The 17,314-nt window shown below is 34.5% G+C and overlaps 1 protein-coding gene across 1 annotated transcript; it reads right to left on the bottom strand.

Annotated features, from left to right (window-relative positions):
* Nucleotides 1-254: 254 nt before the first annotated feature.
* On the bottom strand, nucleotides 255-4,442 carry LOC123685113. Its single transcript, XM_045624698.1, has 2 exons — nucleotides 4,052-4,442; nucleotides 255-1,957 (listed from the first exon to the last, which is right to left on the bottom strand). Exons 1-2 carry the CDS (start codon nucleotides 4,067-4,069, stop codon nucleotides 665-667), a joined length of 1,311 nt encoding a protein of 436 aa, XP_045480654.1. The 5' UTR covers nucleotides 4,070-4,442; the 3' UTR covers nucleotides 255-664.
* Between the last annotated feature and the right edge of the window lie 12,872 nt (nucleotides 4,443-17,314).

The following is a 17,314-nucleotide window of genomic DNA, read 5'->3' as shown; positions in this document are numbered from 1 at the left end:
AACTCCCTCTAATACAGGCTATTAGATTCAAGTTATGAAAATTTGTAACAACATTTTATTTTTCGAGTTAAGGTTGTACAACTAGAATGATAACTCATTAATTTTTCAATATATTTTTCTATATTTCTTTTATAATCAAGAATTTATTCATTGCGATAAATGATAATCAAATAAAGAAGAATTCATATAAATTTAGTTCATTGTCTGAATTCCAAAAAATATAAATTCAATTGATTTTTCCTAATATATAACTTATAACATGCTACTTTCATAAATATTTGTCAGCTGATACCATATAAATAATATTTTTCTTTTATTTTTATCAATTATTTCAGTTCCATGATAACTGTATCATTATGTTTTTGGTATGATAATTATAATATTCGTAGCAGTCGTTTGTATTTATTATTTAAATAAAATATTTGATATTGTACGATGTTCACATAACAACTTAAACTCTATTCATATTGCACATAAATTATTTTGAATAAATTTGATTATTAACTTTCATACAACATACAACAGCTGGTATGTTAGAGAAATTGAAACCAAAACATTTTTCAACGTGTACCTATAACTTACGTTTAAAGACATCAATCAGCAGTCATAACATTTCATTACAAAAATATAAATAAATTAATCGCGAATTCAATACAATACATTATTAGATTCGAGATCCAAGAGGTGGTGGTTTAAACTCTCTTCTTAGTTCTGGCCTGATTTTCGCTTTTCTCGTGTAATCAAGACTTGCAGGAACTTTCCTTGCGTATATAACATTACCTCTAGTTCCTGCGATGTGTTTAACAAATTTCTGCTTGTTACGATATTTCGGTGTTGATTCAAACTGTATTTGAGGCACTACAATGTGCTGTATATAAGCTTGTTTGGGTATTTGAGGCTTTATCAGTTCAGATTGAATCTTTGACTTTAGAGGTGTTCCATCTACAGCTTGTAAAATGGTAGTTGGCGAAATTTTTACTGTTTTGATTTGTTGTTGGATCTGTGGTTCTTGATTAAGCTTCTGAAAAATATTCTCATGTTCTGTGTTTGTATTTAAAGTGTACAAATCAGGATTGGCCAATACTTGATGCTTGATAGGTGGTTCATTTATTTGCTCTTGGACATGAATAACGCGAAATTTTTCTGGTTTGGGGGTAGATGGAATGACTTTCACACGATCATATGCATTTTCCTTCTGAGCGAAATGGTTGGTTTCAAAATTCTCATCTTTTATAGCATCTGAGAATCCGAAACCTTCACTTTTAGATAGAGCCTTTTCATGGTCAAAGTTGAGCGCCCTATTTTCTATACGTTCAATAGGTATTTCGGTACTCCTGATGATTTTCACATTGGGACTCAAGTTCCTCCAAGTGTATTTTTGTTGGTATAAATCTGATAAATCCTGTTGGTAATCTACATCTTTGATTCTCCCCAATGCCTCTAGACTTTTCTGCGTAGTTGCGGAAATATACGATTGTCCAGCGTTTTCCAAAATAATATTTTCGGAATGTTGTGACGCAGATGCGTTTGAACCAAAAGTTTTTCTTTTTTTACTGTCTTGTTTGAGGCCGAATTGAGCATCTTCGTTTGAACTACCTGGAAGATCTATTTCAACATTTTGTTTCCTGGTACCTGTGATGATGTCCCCTTGTTGAATATTAGTGCGTTGAGGCTTTTCAAAAGCTATTTCTTGGTTCTGATTCTGTTGATTTTCGAACCTGACACTGTACCCCAGGTTGAAGAGTTGTGGCTGACCGTTGTTCTGGGGTAATTTGGATTTGATGAAGTTCTTCGTTGTGTAAATATTTTGCGATGGTTGAAGCAGTTTGGGTGATCTCTGATTGCTGAGTTCTAAGGCATGTAAAGTTGGTACTTTGGTGGGTAGGGTCTCAGGGTAGTGGATATCTGTGCTTGCATATCCTAATATTCCGTAGGGGAATATGAAGAATATTGATATCTGAAAACAAAAAATATTTTGCATTCTCATCTAATTATATTGATGATGAATAAAAAGGTAGAATTAAGCACCCTAGTTTAGTCTATTTTTTGTCAAATATAGTGGGATTGGTTGAAGAACGATAGAGCAAATTTACTTGAATGGACAGCACTGAAATGAAGTCGTTTGTTCGAATTTGTATTCTGCCATTTTTCAGATGAAGTTAAAAATTCCTGGGCTGTGATATGTCAAGTTAACATAAAATGCCTCACCAGAACTAAAGGAAATTTAAGCCAAATATCGAAAGGAAATTTCAGTAACAACAGAATAGGTTAAAATTCAGTTTTTATATATAAAAAAATCAATGTTCTGGCAATTTTAAAAAGGCAGTATTATCGAAACCTCGAATCTATATAAACTGATTGACGTTATGATTAATCAAATAAGATCTCGTTATTTGAATCTCGAAAAAAGGTACATTTCTGTCTAAGTCGAATATCCTAAGTATGTAATATATTGAAAAAAAATTATCAATTTGTTTTTATTCATGACCCGGATTTCTTTCTCTAGGACAGTTGAGAATAGGTATTTTTTCAAACTACAAGACCAACTGGAATTTTCAGATATGCGTGTTCAGTAATATGAAGAAAGTAGGATCAAGAGTATCATCTTAATTTCATTTTACAGTTTAGATTTGTGTTATTGACCCAAATTATTTAGATCGGAACGTTGGCTACATTCTGTTATTGGAGCAATAACAAAGTGATATTAGTCCAATCATTTTTTTCAGTGAAACAATATTCAATCAAGGACTTCTTCCAAAAATGTTTCGATATTTTTGATGTATACAAATTTTGCCGAGTAAATTTTCGGTTTTATAAAATTCTTAAAAAAAATCAACTTGAATGAAAAAACCACGAGAACATTTTACAGAAAAACCATCATGTTGGTGGGAGTTTTGCCACTAGAATTTTTAATCATGATTTGCTTGGAAATTTGTGGACAAAATTTGGATTTTATATTGATCAGGGTGTACTTTGAAGACATATTAATTATCAAGGATTCTTGTACCTTTTTTCAGGGAAAACTTCGTATGAACGATTGCCGTGAACGTCTTGATTTTTGAGATACAGGGTGATAAAGTTTTTAGCAAAAATCTTTTTTTGATAACTATTGGGTAACTATTGTAGATATCTTTATAAAATTTTTGCTGCACGTCTTCAATGCATCAAGGTGCATTTTTCAATGTACAAACAATGTTATTAGTTTTGCCAGTGGCTTCCGTAAGGTTTTTGGAAGAAGAACTGTTACGTTACTGATAACTCTTGAAATAAAAATTATTTTTGGAATTCTTATTAATTTCTTAGCAAATTCGATCTTTTGATTTCAATTCCTCTGATAGGCGTTTCACTTCAAGGCCAAATCGCTAAAAGTTTGTCAAGAGGACAGTTCTGACAATTTACAGAATCAATGCTAGTTTTGTTGCTAATTTATAATGAAAAGATTTGAGCCTTCCATATGAATCATTTTTTAAAATTGAATTGATCTCGTTTTTCAACCTAGCTGAAACTTCGGGTAAAATTTTGGTTATTATTGGAAATTGAGAGTTTTAAAATACCTAAAGTAAAATCAGTTGCCATTTTCTGACTTGTTCAACATTTGATTTTAAACGAACTCGTTTGAACAAAAAACCAACAGTTACTTACGCGATTTGACTCTGAAATTGAACGTTCTTTATTTTTTTTAACAAAAACTGTGTGTCACTCAAAATGAAACCAAATTTAATCAGAAATCAATAAAAATCTCAACATAATTTTTGTTTCAAGAAAAAGCAGTGGTGTAACATTTTTCTCCCAAAATGGTCAATGCAAAACCGGTATGGAACCAAAAATAATAAAATGCATTCCTGTTTTTCAAAAGTTAGAACGTTCATATAAAGTTTTTTTTTCAAATGGTTCGAAGAATCCCCCCCCCTTAAAAGTAAGCATGTCTTCAAGGATAACCCTGTATAGCTTTTGAGACATCCGAGCGACTTGTTTGGTATGTCACAAATGTCAAGATAGTTATTCAGCATCTACAACCACCGATAACAAATTTTTCTTTATTTTGACTTACTAGTTTAGCTTGTGTCATATTTGGTCAGTTCTCTCGGCCTTGCAGTTCTTCAAACTCGGTCTCCTGAACGAACAGTAGGCATACTCGGCACTCTAAGACACCCGCTATGTGACCCTGACCGCTACTACACTGGGAAAAACCTTATACAAACGATTTGTTTTAATCTGGCTGAAATATTTCAATTTGTTTCCCCCAGTTCTTTGCTTCTTCGCGGCAGATGCACTTGATAATTTCACCCGACAGTGTACGCTTTCAACTTTACTTTCATGGGGATAGCGCTTGTTCGATCGAGAGATTATTCATATTTTTCTATGGCGGAAAATGTAGTAATGAAGAACAAGGGAAACACGAGTGGCATATTATGTAGAAAAGAGCATGCTAACTGTATGTCACACGGTGGGTTGTTGTGCCTACGGAGTGTGCACTCAGAGAAAGTATCTGTCCAGGACTGTAATCGGTCAAAATGTAGCTGATAGATATATAGCAAAAACGTTTTGGGCAGTTTTGTAGAAAAAAATATTTTTTCTCCGATTGATAGTAAATATTGATTTTGCAGACACATATCTATCAGCAAAGTATTACTTTTCCTGCCTAGGCACCAAAATGATTATTCTCAATAATAAAACATTTCATAAGTTGTCAAACTATAATTATTATGGACATATAGGTACATTTCCATAACAACCAACCATTCCAAAAATTGCAAATTCTATCAAATTTTGCTAATACATTATCCTTCATATATCATTAAAAACAATCGGAGAAAGAATTATATGTTCAACTCGGCAGCAAAGTAGATTGACTGCCTTAGCTGAATTCCCAGCCTCGCTACGCCCTGGGTATGAACATCAGCCGCGGCAGTCAATCTACTACTTTGCTGCCTTGTAATACAAATATCTATTTTCTCCGATTGGCAGCTAATACTCATTTTGCAGACACATATCGATCAGCAAAGTATTACTTTTCCTGCCTAGGCAGTAAAGTAATAACTTTTCCTGCCTAGGCACCAAAATGATTATTTTCAATGAGAATAAAACATTTCATAAGTTGTCAAACTATAATTATTATGGACATATAAATTTCCATAGTAATCAAGCATTCCAAAAATTGCGATTTCTAAAAAATTTTGCAAATACTTTGTCCTACATATATCATTATAAACAATCGGAGAAAATATTATATGTTTAATTAGGCAGCAAAGTAGATTGACTGCCTTGGCTGAATTCCTTGCCTCGCTACGCGGCAGTCAATCTACTACTTTGCTGCCTAGTAAAACAAATAACTATTTTCTACGGTTGACAGTAAATATTAATTTTGCAGATACATATCAACCAGCAAAGTATTACTTTTCCTGCCTAGGCAGCAAAGTAAGGACTTTCCTGTCTAGGCAGCAAAGTAAGGACTTTCCTGTCTAGGCAGCCAAAAGATTGATCTCAATGGGAATAAAGCATTTGACATTTTTTGACAATCAATATTTTTTGCCACCTTCCTCATTTCTGGATAGGTAAGTACTTCTAAGTCGCTATCACTGTCCATAATATGAATATATCCGATATTTTTCAACAAAACTGTCAGAATATTCATAAGAATAGGTAACTTATGAGATGCCATTCAAAATATTATTGTTTTTAGGTTCCTGTAACTTTTTTAGCACGAATCGAAGTTTTATTTGATTTATTTTTAATTCCGACTCTGCTAGAACTCCGTGAAGCCTCTCATATATCACTCTCAGTATCATCAACCTCAAAGATACAGAAATTCACCATATATCTGATACATTTTTCTTCTGAATCACTCTCTGCATGAACTGTATCCATGTTAGCGTATAAAAGAGAAGATTAGTAATTTTGAAGCAAACCGTATAAAAGAAAACATCAATTCAATTATTTGAATCGGCATAACACGTTAAAATTCATGAGTAGATAATGTAAATTTGCCACGATGTACCGTTGTTCATGACTGTACCACTGCTTGATTTTTGCTTTCAATTTTCGATGAAAATGATAACAGATCTAGGGTAATGTATAGAGGTTTAATTGAAATAAAAGGAATTCGAGAAAAGCAAAAAACTTGGAGTTGGGAGCTTTTGAACTCTTATCCATTCATGCGCCTGTTGGAGACCACAAAATTATGTATGCAATCGGTATGAACTTTCGAAAGATTATAAAGGGTGTTTTTTTAGAGCTATAGAACTTTAAATTGCAATAAAACAACGATGGATTATTCGATTGACATGAATTTTATTTATCCGCAAGATAAAGGGTCCTGTAGACCCTACTTCATTTCCAACAGATTGTTGAGTTTTCCCTGCGTTTTCATATTAAATTGTTTATTGCATATCAAAAAGAACTCAAGGTTGCTGAAAAAATGCTCTGATTACCATGATTACGATACAAGACATAAAGATATTCTCTGTATTCCAAAACATAGAACAACCAAATTTCAGCACTCGCCAACGTACTATGGTATCAGATTGTTCAATCATCTTCCGGAGAGACTGAAAGTTTTGGAGTACAGAAAATGACATTAAGGAATTGTTGTTGATGAACTGTTTTTATAGTGTCAGCGAATACTTGGATTACTCTTTTGTTTAAGGAATTTGAATCTTTTGTAGATCAAATTTTCGGTTTCAGTTACTAATTTCTTTCTTTTTTCGTATTATTATTATTATTGTATGCATATTCATTTTGACGTTTTCTATACAGTGTACTCTGTCTTAAGGAAATAAAGAAATATTATTATTATTATTGGCATTACATTTTAAATATGATTTCTGGCATATGACCGCCACGACTGGCTCGGATGTAGTCCAATCTGGACGTCCAATTTTCGATTACTTTTTCCAACATTTGTGGCCGTATATCGGCAATAACACGGCGAATGTTGTCTTCCAAATGGTCAAGGGTTTGTGGCTTATCCGCATAGACCAATGACTTTACATATCCCCACAGAAAGTAGTCTAGCGGTGTTAAATCACAAGATCAAGGAGGCCAATTCACAGGTCCAAAACGTGAAATTAGGCGGTCACCAAACGTGTCTTTCAATAAATCGATTGTGGCACGAGCTGTGCTCCGTCTTGTTGGAACCACAGCTCTTGGACATCATGGTTGTTCAATTCAAGAATGAAAAAGTTAGCAATCATGGCTTTATACCGATCACCATTGACTGTAACGTTCTGGTCATCATCGTTTTTGAAGAAGTACGGACCAATGATTCCACCAGCCCATAAAGCGCACCAAATAGTCAGTTTTTCTAGATGTAACGGTGTTTCGACATACACTAGAGGATTAGCTTCACTCAAATGCGGCAGTTTTGTTTGTTGACGTAGTCATTCAACCAGAAGTGCGCTTCATCGCTTAACAAAATAAAATGGACGTAGTGCGCGATACGTATTCCGCACAGAACCATTATTTTCGAAATGAAATTGTACTATTTGCAAGCGTTGTTCAGGCGTGAGTCTATTCATGATGAATTGCCAAACCAAACTGAGAATAAATCACTTGACAGCTGTTGAATCCGTCGCCATCTTGAACAGTAATGCCAACTTAAAGTTATATACCTCAAAAAAAAAACACCCGTTTGTAATGGGTTTTTCAATAAGATGTTGTATTTTGATATTGAAAAATGATGCAGATTTGCAGCTGTTTATATTCGATAAATCGACCTTTAAGGTCTTAAATCGATTGTGGAGCATTGACAAACCTACACCTTATCTTTCACGTGGCTCAAAAAAAAAGTCTGAAGGTGTTAAATCACAAGATTTCGGTGGCCAATTGTGATCACCTATTCAATGATGCATTTCTAGGACCCACACAGCGAAGATGCGACTGGTGATCGACCAGATTGAGTCTTTTGGGCTAACTGAACTTCAAAAGACTTAAGACCTAAGTTCTTTTACCAAATACGGTGTAATGTCTTTTGTGGAAATCGACGAATCTGGGTTTTCTTCATCACCACAGGTTACATCAGCAATTTTCTCAGTTGTTCTTGAATGATGCATACGGTTTCGATTCTTCACATCACTAATTTGTCCCTACAGCTCAAATTTTTTTCACCAGTTTCACTAATGCCTACCGAAAAGGTGCTTTAGGAAGATCCAAAATTATTGAAAAATCAAAACTTATATATTATACTACACTCTTTTTGAATTGCTAGATTCCAAGTGGGCAGTAGGTCCAACCCAACATGTCCAACCCTCAGCGTAATAAAATACATTCATTTTTATTTTATAACTCTTCGATGCAACTCTTTTGTCTGCCATGAATGTAGGTAACTACTATAAAGTGGATTGAAAATTAAGAGGCCACTGCTTGATAAAATTCATTCGTGTCTAACTTCTTTCCAATGCGTAAAGAGAGCGCTAGTAGAAAGGTATTCCTTTCGTTAGTGCAAGTTTGATTTGTTGTCTAAGCAAAAGGAGTAAAGGAGAAGCTCCACAACCAATGAAATTTGTTAAATTGAAAAACAATTCACTTAATACAAATACATGGCAAAAATCGAAGGATATTCTCAATACAGGATGTTCCTAAATTGGAGGTACAAGCGAAAATGATAGATTTCTTGGATCATATTAAGAAAAAGGTCCTAACATGCAGAACGAAATATTATCTAGTCCGGTCAATTTAGACATTCGAAGTTATAAAGTCCCAACAAGCTGAATTTCTGTGAAGTTGTTCAAAACATAATTATAAACAATATAAGGAAAAAATTTAATTCAAGGTCAAAGGTCAAAAAAATCAGTTTTTCACGATTTTCAGCAAAACGGTAAGTTTTATCATAAAAATACTTCAGACAAAAATTGTAGATCATAAAATTATCTATAAAAAATGTATCAATACTTTTTTTCTAACGAGCCACCGTTTCTGAGATATAACGATTCAAAAAATTATAAAAGTTGTTATCGTCATAATATGCACACGTTTCCACGCCACCTATAAGGTAGTGTACTTAGCGCGTTTTTTTTAACGTGGTTTCCCCAGTAGGCCTACTCCACGGGTCAGTTGTGATCCTGTTCAATGTAAAACTATTGCAAAATAACGGAAATTTTCAAAGATTGGGAAAGATAAAAGCGATGTAAATGAAAAAAAAGTGTTGAAGTTTATTCGTCTTATTCGTAAGTTTCAAATTCTTGTTCTTCTTCTTGTTCTTCTCCTCCTGCTTCTTCTTCATCTTCATTTTGGATGCAAGTAAATTGCGTCAATAGCGATGTATCGCATGATACTTCGTCGGAGTCAAACGAATCCTCCATTGTTTGTGATTCAATATTAGAGCACGACCGGCCTTGACAATTTGTGCATGCCAAAGAACAAGACTGTCCGACTTTTTTGCAACCACATTTAGCACTGCATCCCTTTTTGCAGTTGCAAAAAATAGTGTTCAGCAGTTTTTCCGGCGCAGGTGGAAGTAAAGTTTGAACTGGCTCTAATATATTGTTGACCAACTTCCAACCCCAGCCTGTAGGGTCTAGCTGATAACCAAGCCACACTTGAACTTGGTAATATACTCGAAAAAGATGTTGCTGAGCAGCAACTGAGGTTGGAGGAAGACAAGCTAATTGAACTTGTTTTTTATTTTTAGTATTTTTAACGAAACATGCATATCGATGCTTATCTAAACAGGTAGTTTTTTTAGGAGCTCCGTACATAGAAAGAAGAAAGCGAATGCCGTTGGTAATAACTTCTTGTTGAGTTGAATTACTCTTTTTAAAAACTTCAGCACATTGAATTAAATCTTGTTTTTTAAACATTTTGAAAACTGCTGTTTTACCCCTCCTGTAAAATGCAGATGTCGTATCACAGCCAGTTATTGCGTGTAAAAATAGTACATGATCTTTACACTTTACACTAAAGTAAATAAACTTTTTGATGAATATATATCTGATTGATGCTGAGCTTTTCCTGGTTTTAAGAAAAAAATAGTTTTTTCAGTTGGCGTATATACAGATGTATATACGTGGCGTACTCATGCATATTATGACGATAACAACTTTTATAACTTTTTGAATCGTTATATCTCAGAAACGGTGGCTCGTAAGAAAAAAAGTATTGATACATTTTTTATAGATAATTTTATGATTTACAATTTTTGTCTGAGGTACTTTTATGATAAAACTTACCGTTTTGCTGAAAATCGTGAAAAACTGATTTTTTTGACCTTTGACCTCGAATTAAATTTTTTCCTTACAGGGGAATGATGGGGAACTTCTAGATATTGTTTATAATTATGTTTTGAACAACTTCACAGAAATTCAGCTTGTTGGGACTTTATGTAACTTCACTCTCATTTTTTGGTCTAAATTGACCGGACTATATCACACATTTTTCAACTTGCATAGTTTCATTTCTACTTCTCAAGACTTTACATGAGTTGATTTTAAAGATTTAATCGAAAAAACTGTAATTTTAAGAAAAGTGATTTCTCGATGAATAAATTCAATTAAAAAGATTGAGATTCATATAGCCATACATCTGATTTTCGATTTTTCTAGAACTCTCAGGTAAGTATATGAATATACATATATGATATATGAGAGTATGAAGACTCTCTGGGAATTATCTCATGTAATATAATACATAACGTTTCTTAATTTTTTTGCGATACACTTTTAGGCCACACTCGAAACATTTCATTAATGGAAAGGATATGCACTTTTGTCGATTTTCTCCTGCAGGAGACAATGGCTGGTTGAATGAATGAAGTCATTGTTGATCGTTGCTTTTGTTGTCTTGCATGTTGTTATATTTTTGATTTATTTTCCAGGGTGTTCTTGCATAAATTATTAGTCATTTCTGCTGAGAAATTTTAACTGCCTTGAGTGCCAGCTTGTTTCTTATGTACCTTTTACAACTACCTAGCCTATAAAATAAACAAACATTTATTTCCTAGTTGAAGTTTAGAAGAATATGAATTACTTGATGTTATTTACTTATTGTTAACTTTTCATCAACTTAGTCGAGGCATTCGAAGTCAGAACATCTTGAAAATTTCGAATTTCAAGGTTTTCCGTTTTATATACAGAGTGGGGCATTGAAAACGGAACAGCGGCTCTGTAGGTCGGGAAAACCGAATTATATACACGTGGTGCAACGAAAAGCTTCAAAATTAGTTGTCGCAACACCCCTCATCTCTATTCAAAATCAAGGGGTTTTGTGCTCAACCCCCTAAGGGGGTTGAAGTTACGGGTATGAAAAAGTGGAAAAGTTGTTCACCATCGAATCAGAAATTGACGTGTCTGAGTGATTTTCCACATTTTCATTTTGAATTCGGAAAATTGAGGGAAGGACACCATTCGCGATGAAATTTACCCGAAATGTGTTCCATCCCTTCTTGGAGCTGTGACCACCACCCCTAAATTTTAAAATGGAAACATATGAGTGAGATCTCATGTGAAATGTACATCTCTTGTTAATATTAAACAACAGAAATTAATCAATTCTGCTAGTTAGGATTTCAAGATATAAGGAATTTAAAGTTAGGAAATCACTTTTCTATTCCCTCAATCAAAAATAAATCTGATAAAGCAATTATGATTGCTAATGAACTAAATGTTCAAACTGTCTTCATTCCATTTCCATGCATCAGTACAAATTCTGTTCAATATGAAGCATTACATTTCGAAGCATTCATAGAATTATCGTTTATAAAGGGTGTTTTTTTAGAGCTATAGAACTTTAAATTGCAATAAAACAACAATGGATTATTCGATTGACATGAATTTTAATAATCTTGTGGCATTACATTTTAAATATGATTTCTGGCATATGACCGCCATGACTGGCTCGGATGTAGTCCAATCTGGAAGTCCAATTTTCAATTACTTTTTCCAACATTTGTGGCCGTATATCGGCAATAACACGGCGAATGTTGTCTTCCAAATGGTCAAGGGTTTGTGGCTTATCCGCATAGACCAATGACTTTACATAGCCCCACAGAAAGTAGTCCAGCGGTGTTAAATCACAAGATCTTGGAGGCCAATTCACAGGTCCAAAACGTGAAATTAGGCGGTCACCAAACGTGTCTTTCAATAAATCGATTGTGGCACGAGCTGTGTGACATGTTGCGCCGTCTTGTTGGAACCACAGCTCCTGGACATCATGGTTGTTCAATTCAGGAATGAAAAAGTTAGTAATCATGGCTCTATACCGATCACCATTGACTGTAACGTTCTGGCCATCATCGTTTTTGAAGAAGTATGGATCAATGATTCCACCAGTCCATAAAGCGCACCAAACAGTCAGTTTTTCTGGATGTAACGTTGTTTCGAAATACACTTGAGGATTAGCTTCACTCAAAATGCGGCAGTTTTGTTTGTTGACGTAGCCATTCAACCAGAAGTGCGCTTCATGGCTAAACAAAATTCGCTTATGAAAATCGAGAACAACGGCAATCTCATTTTGGGCCCATTCGACGAATCTACGCCTTACTTGATGATCGTTTGGCTTCAATTCTTGCACGAGTTGGATTTTGTAAGCACGCAAACCAAGATCCTTCCGCAAAATCTACCATAAAGTGGATGGACACGGATCCAATTCCTGTGCTCGCTCTACAGCAGCAATAGCTTCTTCTGTACGCACCGTACGGCGTCTCTGGGGATGCGAGTTATCAATAAGAGTAAACATGGTGCGAAAAAGTTCCATGGTTAATTGAATTAACTGCTTTGATGGACGATTTTGTCGACGATAAAATGAACGTAGTGCGCGATACGTATTTCGCACAGAACCATTATTTTCGAAATGAAATTGGACTATTTATAAGCGTTGTTCAGGCGTGAGTCTATTCATGATGAATTGCCAAACCAAACTGAGAATAAATCACTTGACAGCTGTGAAATCGGTCACCATCTCGAACAGTAATGCCAACTTGAAGTTATATACCTCGAAAAAAGCACCCTTTATTTTATAATTTTAAGAGGGGTTGCAACTTTAGCTTTTCGTCGAAATGTCACCCCATAAAATCTTTTGCCTCAATTCAGAACAACCTCTATATTTGGAAGGTATAGATCGATATTTTGCATTCCATTACAATCCATTAGATCGTATTGGTAATGTAACTGTAATAATGAAAATAGAAATGAAGACTTTATGTGTGCTCATACCTGCTGGATTATCTATTCGTGATACGATTACAACCAATACTATTTGTAATACTAGCCTGATCCACCAATGATTGGTTGAAGATTAGAATGGCCAGAATAAGAATGACCAGATGGAATGGTAGGCTGTAAATTCAATCTAGAAATGACTTTCTGCATTTTTCACGGAAGAATAGAATTACTCTTGATTTTAGACGACTAAAGAACTAGGGAATGGAGATTTTCCAAGATGAGGCAGTAAAAGACATTACGAGCAAGAAATTTAATTATTTTGCTGCGGTTACTTTATTAAGTTAGTTATAATGGACTTCAATAGAATCACAAGACTGAATCAACTATACAAGTCACTGGTAAAGTGGAACCAAATATTCATTTGGGAGAAACTTTGATTTTCTGAAATATAAAGTAAGGGAATATTTGATATTTGGATATTGAAATTCTGCAAAGAAAATACGTTTCTCTAATTCTGTGGCAAATCCGTTCGTTCTGTCATACCTTGTAGAACAAAAAAAAGTTTTGCCTATTAATGAGTTTACTTCACTCATTCATGAGCCAATTGGAGTCCACATATACCTGTATACTATTATGTGAATCCATGGGCACAATTGAAGCATGATTGAACGAGCACCTAGAAGCTCTTGACTTCAAGTCATTTCTTTCCTATTTTTTTTTAAACGAATATATTATTAGAGCCTTGTCTGACAGAATAGCGAGACCAGGCCTATATAACAGGTGTTTTTTTTCGAGGTATATAACTTTAAGTTGGCACTGTTCAAGATGGCGACCGATTTAACAGCTATCAAGTGATTTATTCTCAGTTTGGTTTGGCAATTCATCATGAATAGACTCACGCCTGAACAACGCTTTCAAATTTTTTATTTCGAAAATAAATGGTTCTGTGCGGAATACGTATCGCGCACTACGTCCATTTATTTTGTTTATCAAAACTGCCGCATTTGGAGTGAAGCTAATCCTCAAGTTTATGTCGAAACACTGTTATATCCAGAAAAACTGACTGTTTGGTGCGCTTTATGGGCTGGTGGATTCAAAAACGATGATGGCCAGAACGTTACAGTCAATGGTCATCGGTATAGAGCCATGATTACTAACTTTTTCATTCCTGAATTGAACAACCATGATGTCTAGGAGCTGTGGTTCCAACAAGACGGCGCAACATGTCACACAGCTCATGCAACAATCGATTTATTGAAAGATACGTTTGGTGACCGCCTAATTTCACGTTTTGGACCTGTAAATTGGCCTCCAAGATCTTGTTATTCAACACCGCTAGACTACTTTCTGTGGGGCTATGTAAAGTCATTGGTCTATGCGGATAAGCCACAAACCCTTGACCATTTGGAAGACAACATTCGCCGTGTTATTGCCGATATACGGCCACAAATGTTGGAAAAAGTCATCGAAAATTGGACGTCCAGATTGGACTACATTCGAGCCAACCGTGGCGGTCATACGCCAGAAATCATATTTAAAATGTAATGCCACAATATTATCTTGCGGATAAATAAAATTCATGTCAATCCAATAATCCATCGTTGTTTTATTGCAATTTAAAGTTCTATAGCTCTAAAAAAAAACACCCTTTACATGGACCTGCAAATGCTTTGTATACAAGGTGTTGAGGTTCGATTTTTTTTTCGAGTGTTTTCTCATAGCATTCTCCAAATCCAGATTATTTGACTGAACTTTGGCATAGTTTCAATTCCAATTTAGAGTTCACATTACGTGATATGTCAATTTTGATTGCAAATCTGCAGGGTGCAGATATGTTTTTGGAACAGTGCCTGCTTCTTCCTCCAGAACTTTTTCTGATGCACCACTGGTAGTTTAAAAATTCATATAGAGAAAAACTGTAGTATAAAACCTAACTTTTTGATTTCTCGTAGTTTTGTCGTATCACCTACCGATTTCGAAAAAACAATTTCTAACAATTCTTTCGAAATCCTCGGGAAATTTGGAATTATCATAAAAATCTATTCAGTAAGCTGTGATAAATAAATAAATTATTGGTTTTGGTGTTTATTTTCCCAATATGTAGTAGTGATTCATAAAGATTCGATAAACTTATATATAATAATCACAAAAAAGTAGGACTACAAGAAACACTCTGTATCTCGAAAACAAAGCGTTTTCGGTCCCAGGTTTTAAATCCTCAATTTACCAAGAAACAATTGAGCGACGTGCCAATGTAGATTAGATAGAAATCAATTCGAAACGGCATATTCTAATAATACCTACACATTCCATCCAGAAAAGGGGTATGTGCGCACTTTCGTACATCTTGCGCAATAAGACCAATTGAGATGGTCCAGTTTAAGCGGGTCACCTTCCTCTCGACGTATTATCTGTCACCACGAATTTTTTTCAACACGCATCGAATCGGGATGGTGTACTTTCAAATCTATTATCAAGCGGCAAGAAACCTCTCTCCTCTCGCTCTAGAATCAACTTGAAATGATGAAAGATTGGTAACTGGCGCGTTTAATATCTTGTAATTTCTAATCATCTGAATTGGAAGATCCTCCCATATACCTTGATCAATAATTATTTTTTTTTTTGGACACTCACCTGTGAAGCTGTGAAGTAACTATTTCATAAATGGGATGATTTTTAGAGAGGAAATACCTGGTTAAAGAAGTCGATCGATTGGTGAAAGATGGTTCCACTCACAAAATTGATTGCCATCAATATTAATCACTCTTCAATTAAATATATTTATATTTCGTCATCATGAGATAGTAACCCAAAATAGTCAGAAAAGTAAACCTAGCGTTGGTCAATAAAACAAGCAATATCACATAGTAGTACAACTTTGCTTCCACCGTTTTTTTTCCGAAATTCGAAGCTTTAATGTAAAAAACTTGTTATACATTTATGATTCAAAATGTTGTCCATCGCTGGCCACTACTTTATCCCATCTTTCGGGCAGCGTAAGAATCCCGCATTGAAAAAACTGGCCATCTTTTGATGCGATCCACGAATCGATCCAATTTTTTACTTATTCCAGAAGTGCTGGTCAGCTAAGCCATGTGCCATTGATCAAAACAAATGATAGTCCGTGGAGAATACTCTGGGTGGGATAGGACTTCCCATTTCAACGTTTGTTCAAGTATGTCTTGACCACTTTCGCAACATGGGGTCGAGCTAATGCATGATAATTCATGCTGTAAAATCACTTTATCATGTGTCTCGTTGTATTGCGGCCGTTTGTCTTTAAGCTCGGCTCAAACGCATTAATTGCGTTCGATGACAATTGCTTGTGATTGTTTCAGTCAGTTTTAACAACTTATAATACACTACACCGAGCTGCTCCCATCAAATACTTAGCATGACCTTGGATCTGTGAATATTCGGTTATGATGTCAAAACTACGAATTCTATGAAACTAAAACAGCAATTAAATGTAGAGTGACAGCTTGAAGCCCATTGCGAAATTTTATGATGATGTATAACCAGAACCGGAGAAAATTCTATCGAAAAAGAAAGTGACAACCGATACTATCGAGATTTTGTGTATATCAAATAACAGTTTCATGATTCGTGTAAATAAAAAATTCAATATCAAAATATCAAAAAAATGTAATATTTTAGTGACAACAGATCAAAAAATTTGAGATTTTGCACGTAGATGAACAATTTCAAGTTTTATGTACAATTTAATGTTGATGGCGTCACGAGAACTATTCTTTGTTGAATATTTCTATTCATTGTAATGATTGCAAAACTCCCTATAGATGAATTGTCGAAATTCTTAACTTTGAACTACTTTATCAACAGATGAGGCTCAATCTCCATCTGATTGAGAAATCTAATTTTATGGTATGTTTATTGGAATTTCTTATAGGTTTTCTTTTGAACTATCATTTAGATTGAATAAAGAATAGACTACTACGAATATTCCCAATATACACAAGAAGCATATGGGTCATATGAAGAAAAGGTAATAATATAGATGAATTCACTATCGCTATAATCAAGTTTTAACGACAGGCAAGCTATATCGAAACAGTCATTAAAAGTTTTAATTTTTTTTTAGAAAAAAGTGTTTGAATACAATAGAAGGTATTGCAATGTGTAAAGAGAGAGTTAATTTGCTAAATAAAGACTTATCCCATTATTTACTATTCTTAGTAAATGGTGATGGATGGGAACAA

The sequence above is a fragment of the Harmonia axyridis genome, chromosome 7 (assembly GCF_914767665.1).
Source record: "Harmonia axyridis chromosome 7, icHarAxyr1.1, whole genome shotgun sequence".
NCBI classification, from domain to species: Eukaryota; Metazoa; Arthropoda; class Insecta; order Coleoptera; family Coccinellidae; genus Harmonia; species Harmonia axyridis.
This window is presented reverse-complemented; position numbering and strand designations above follow the sequence as displayed.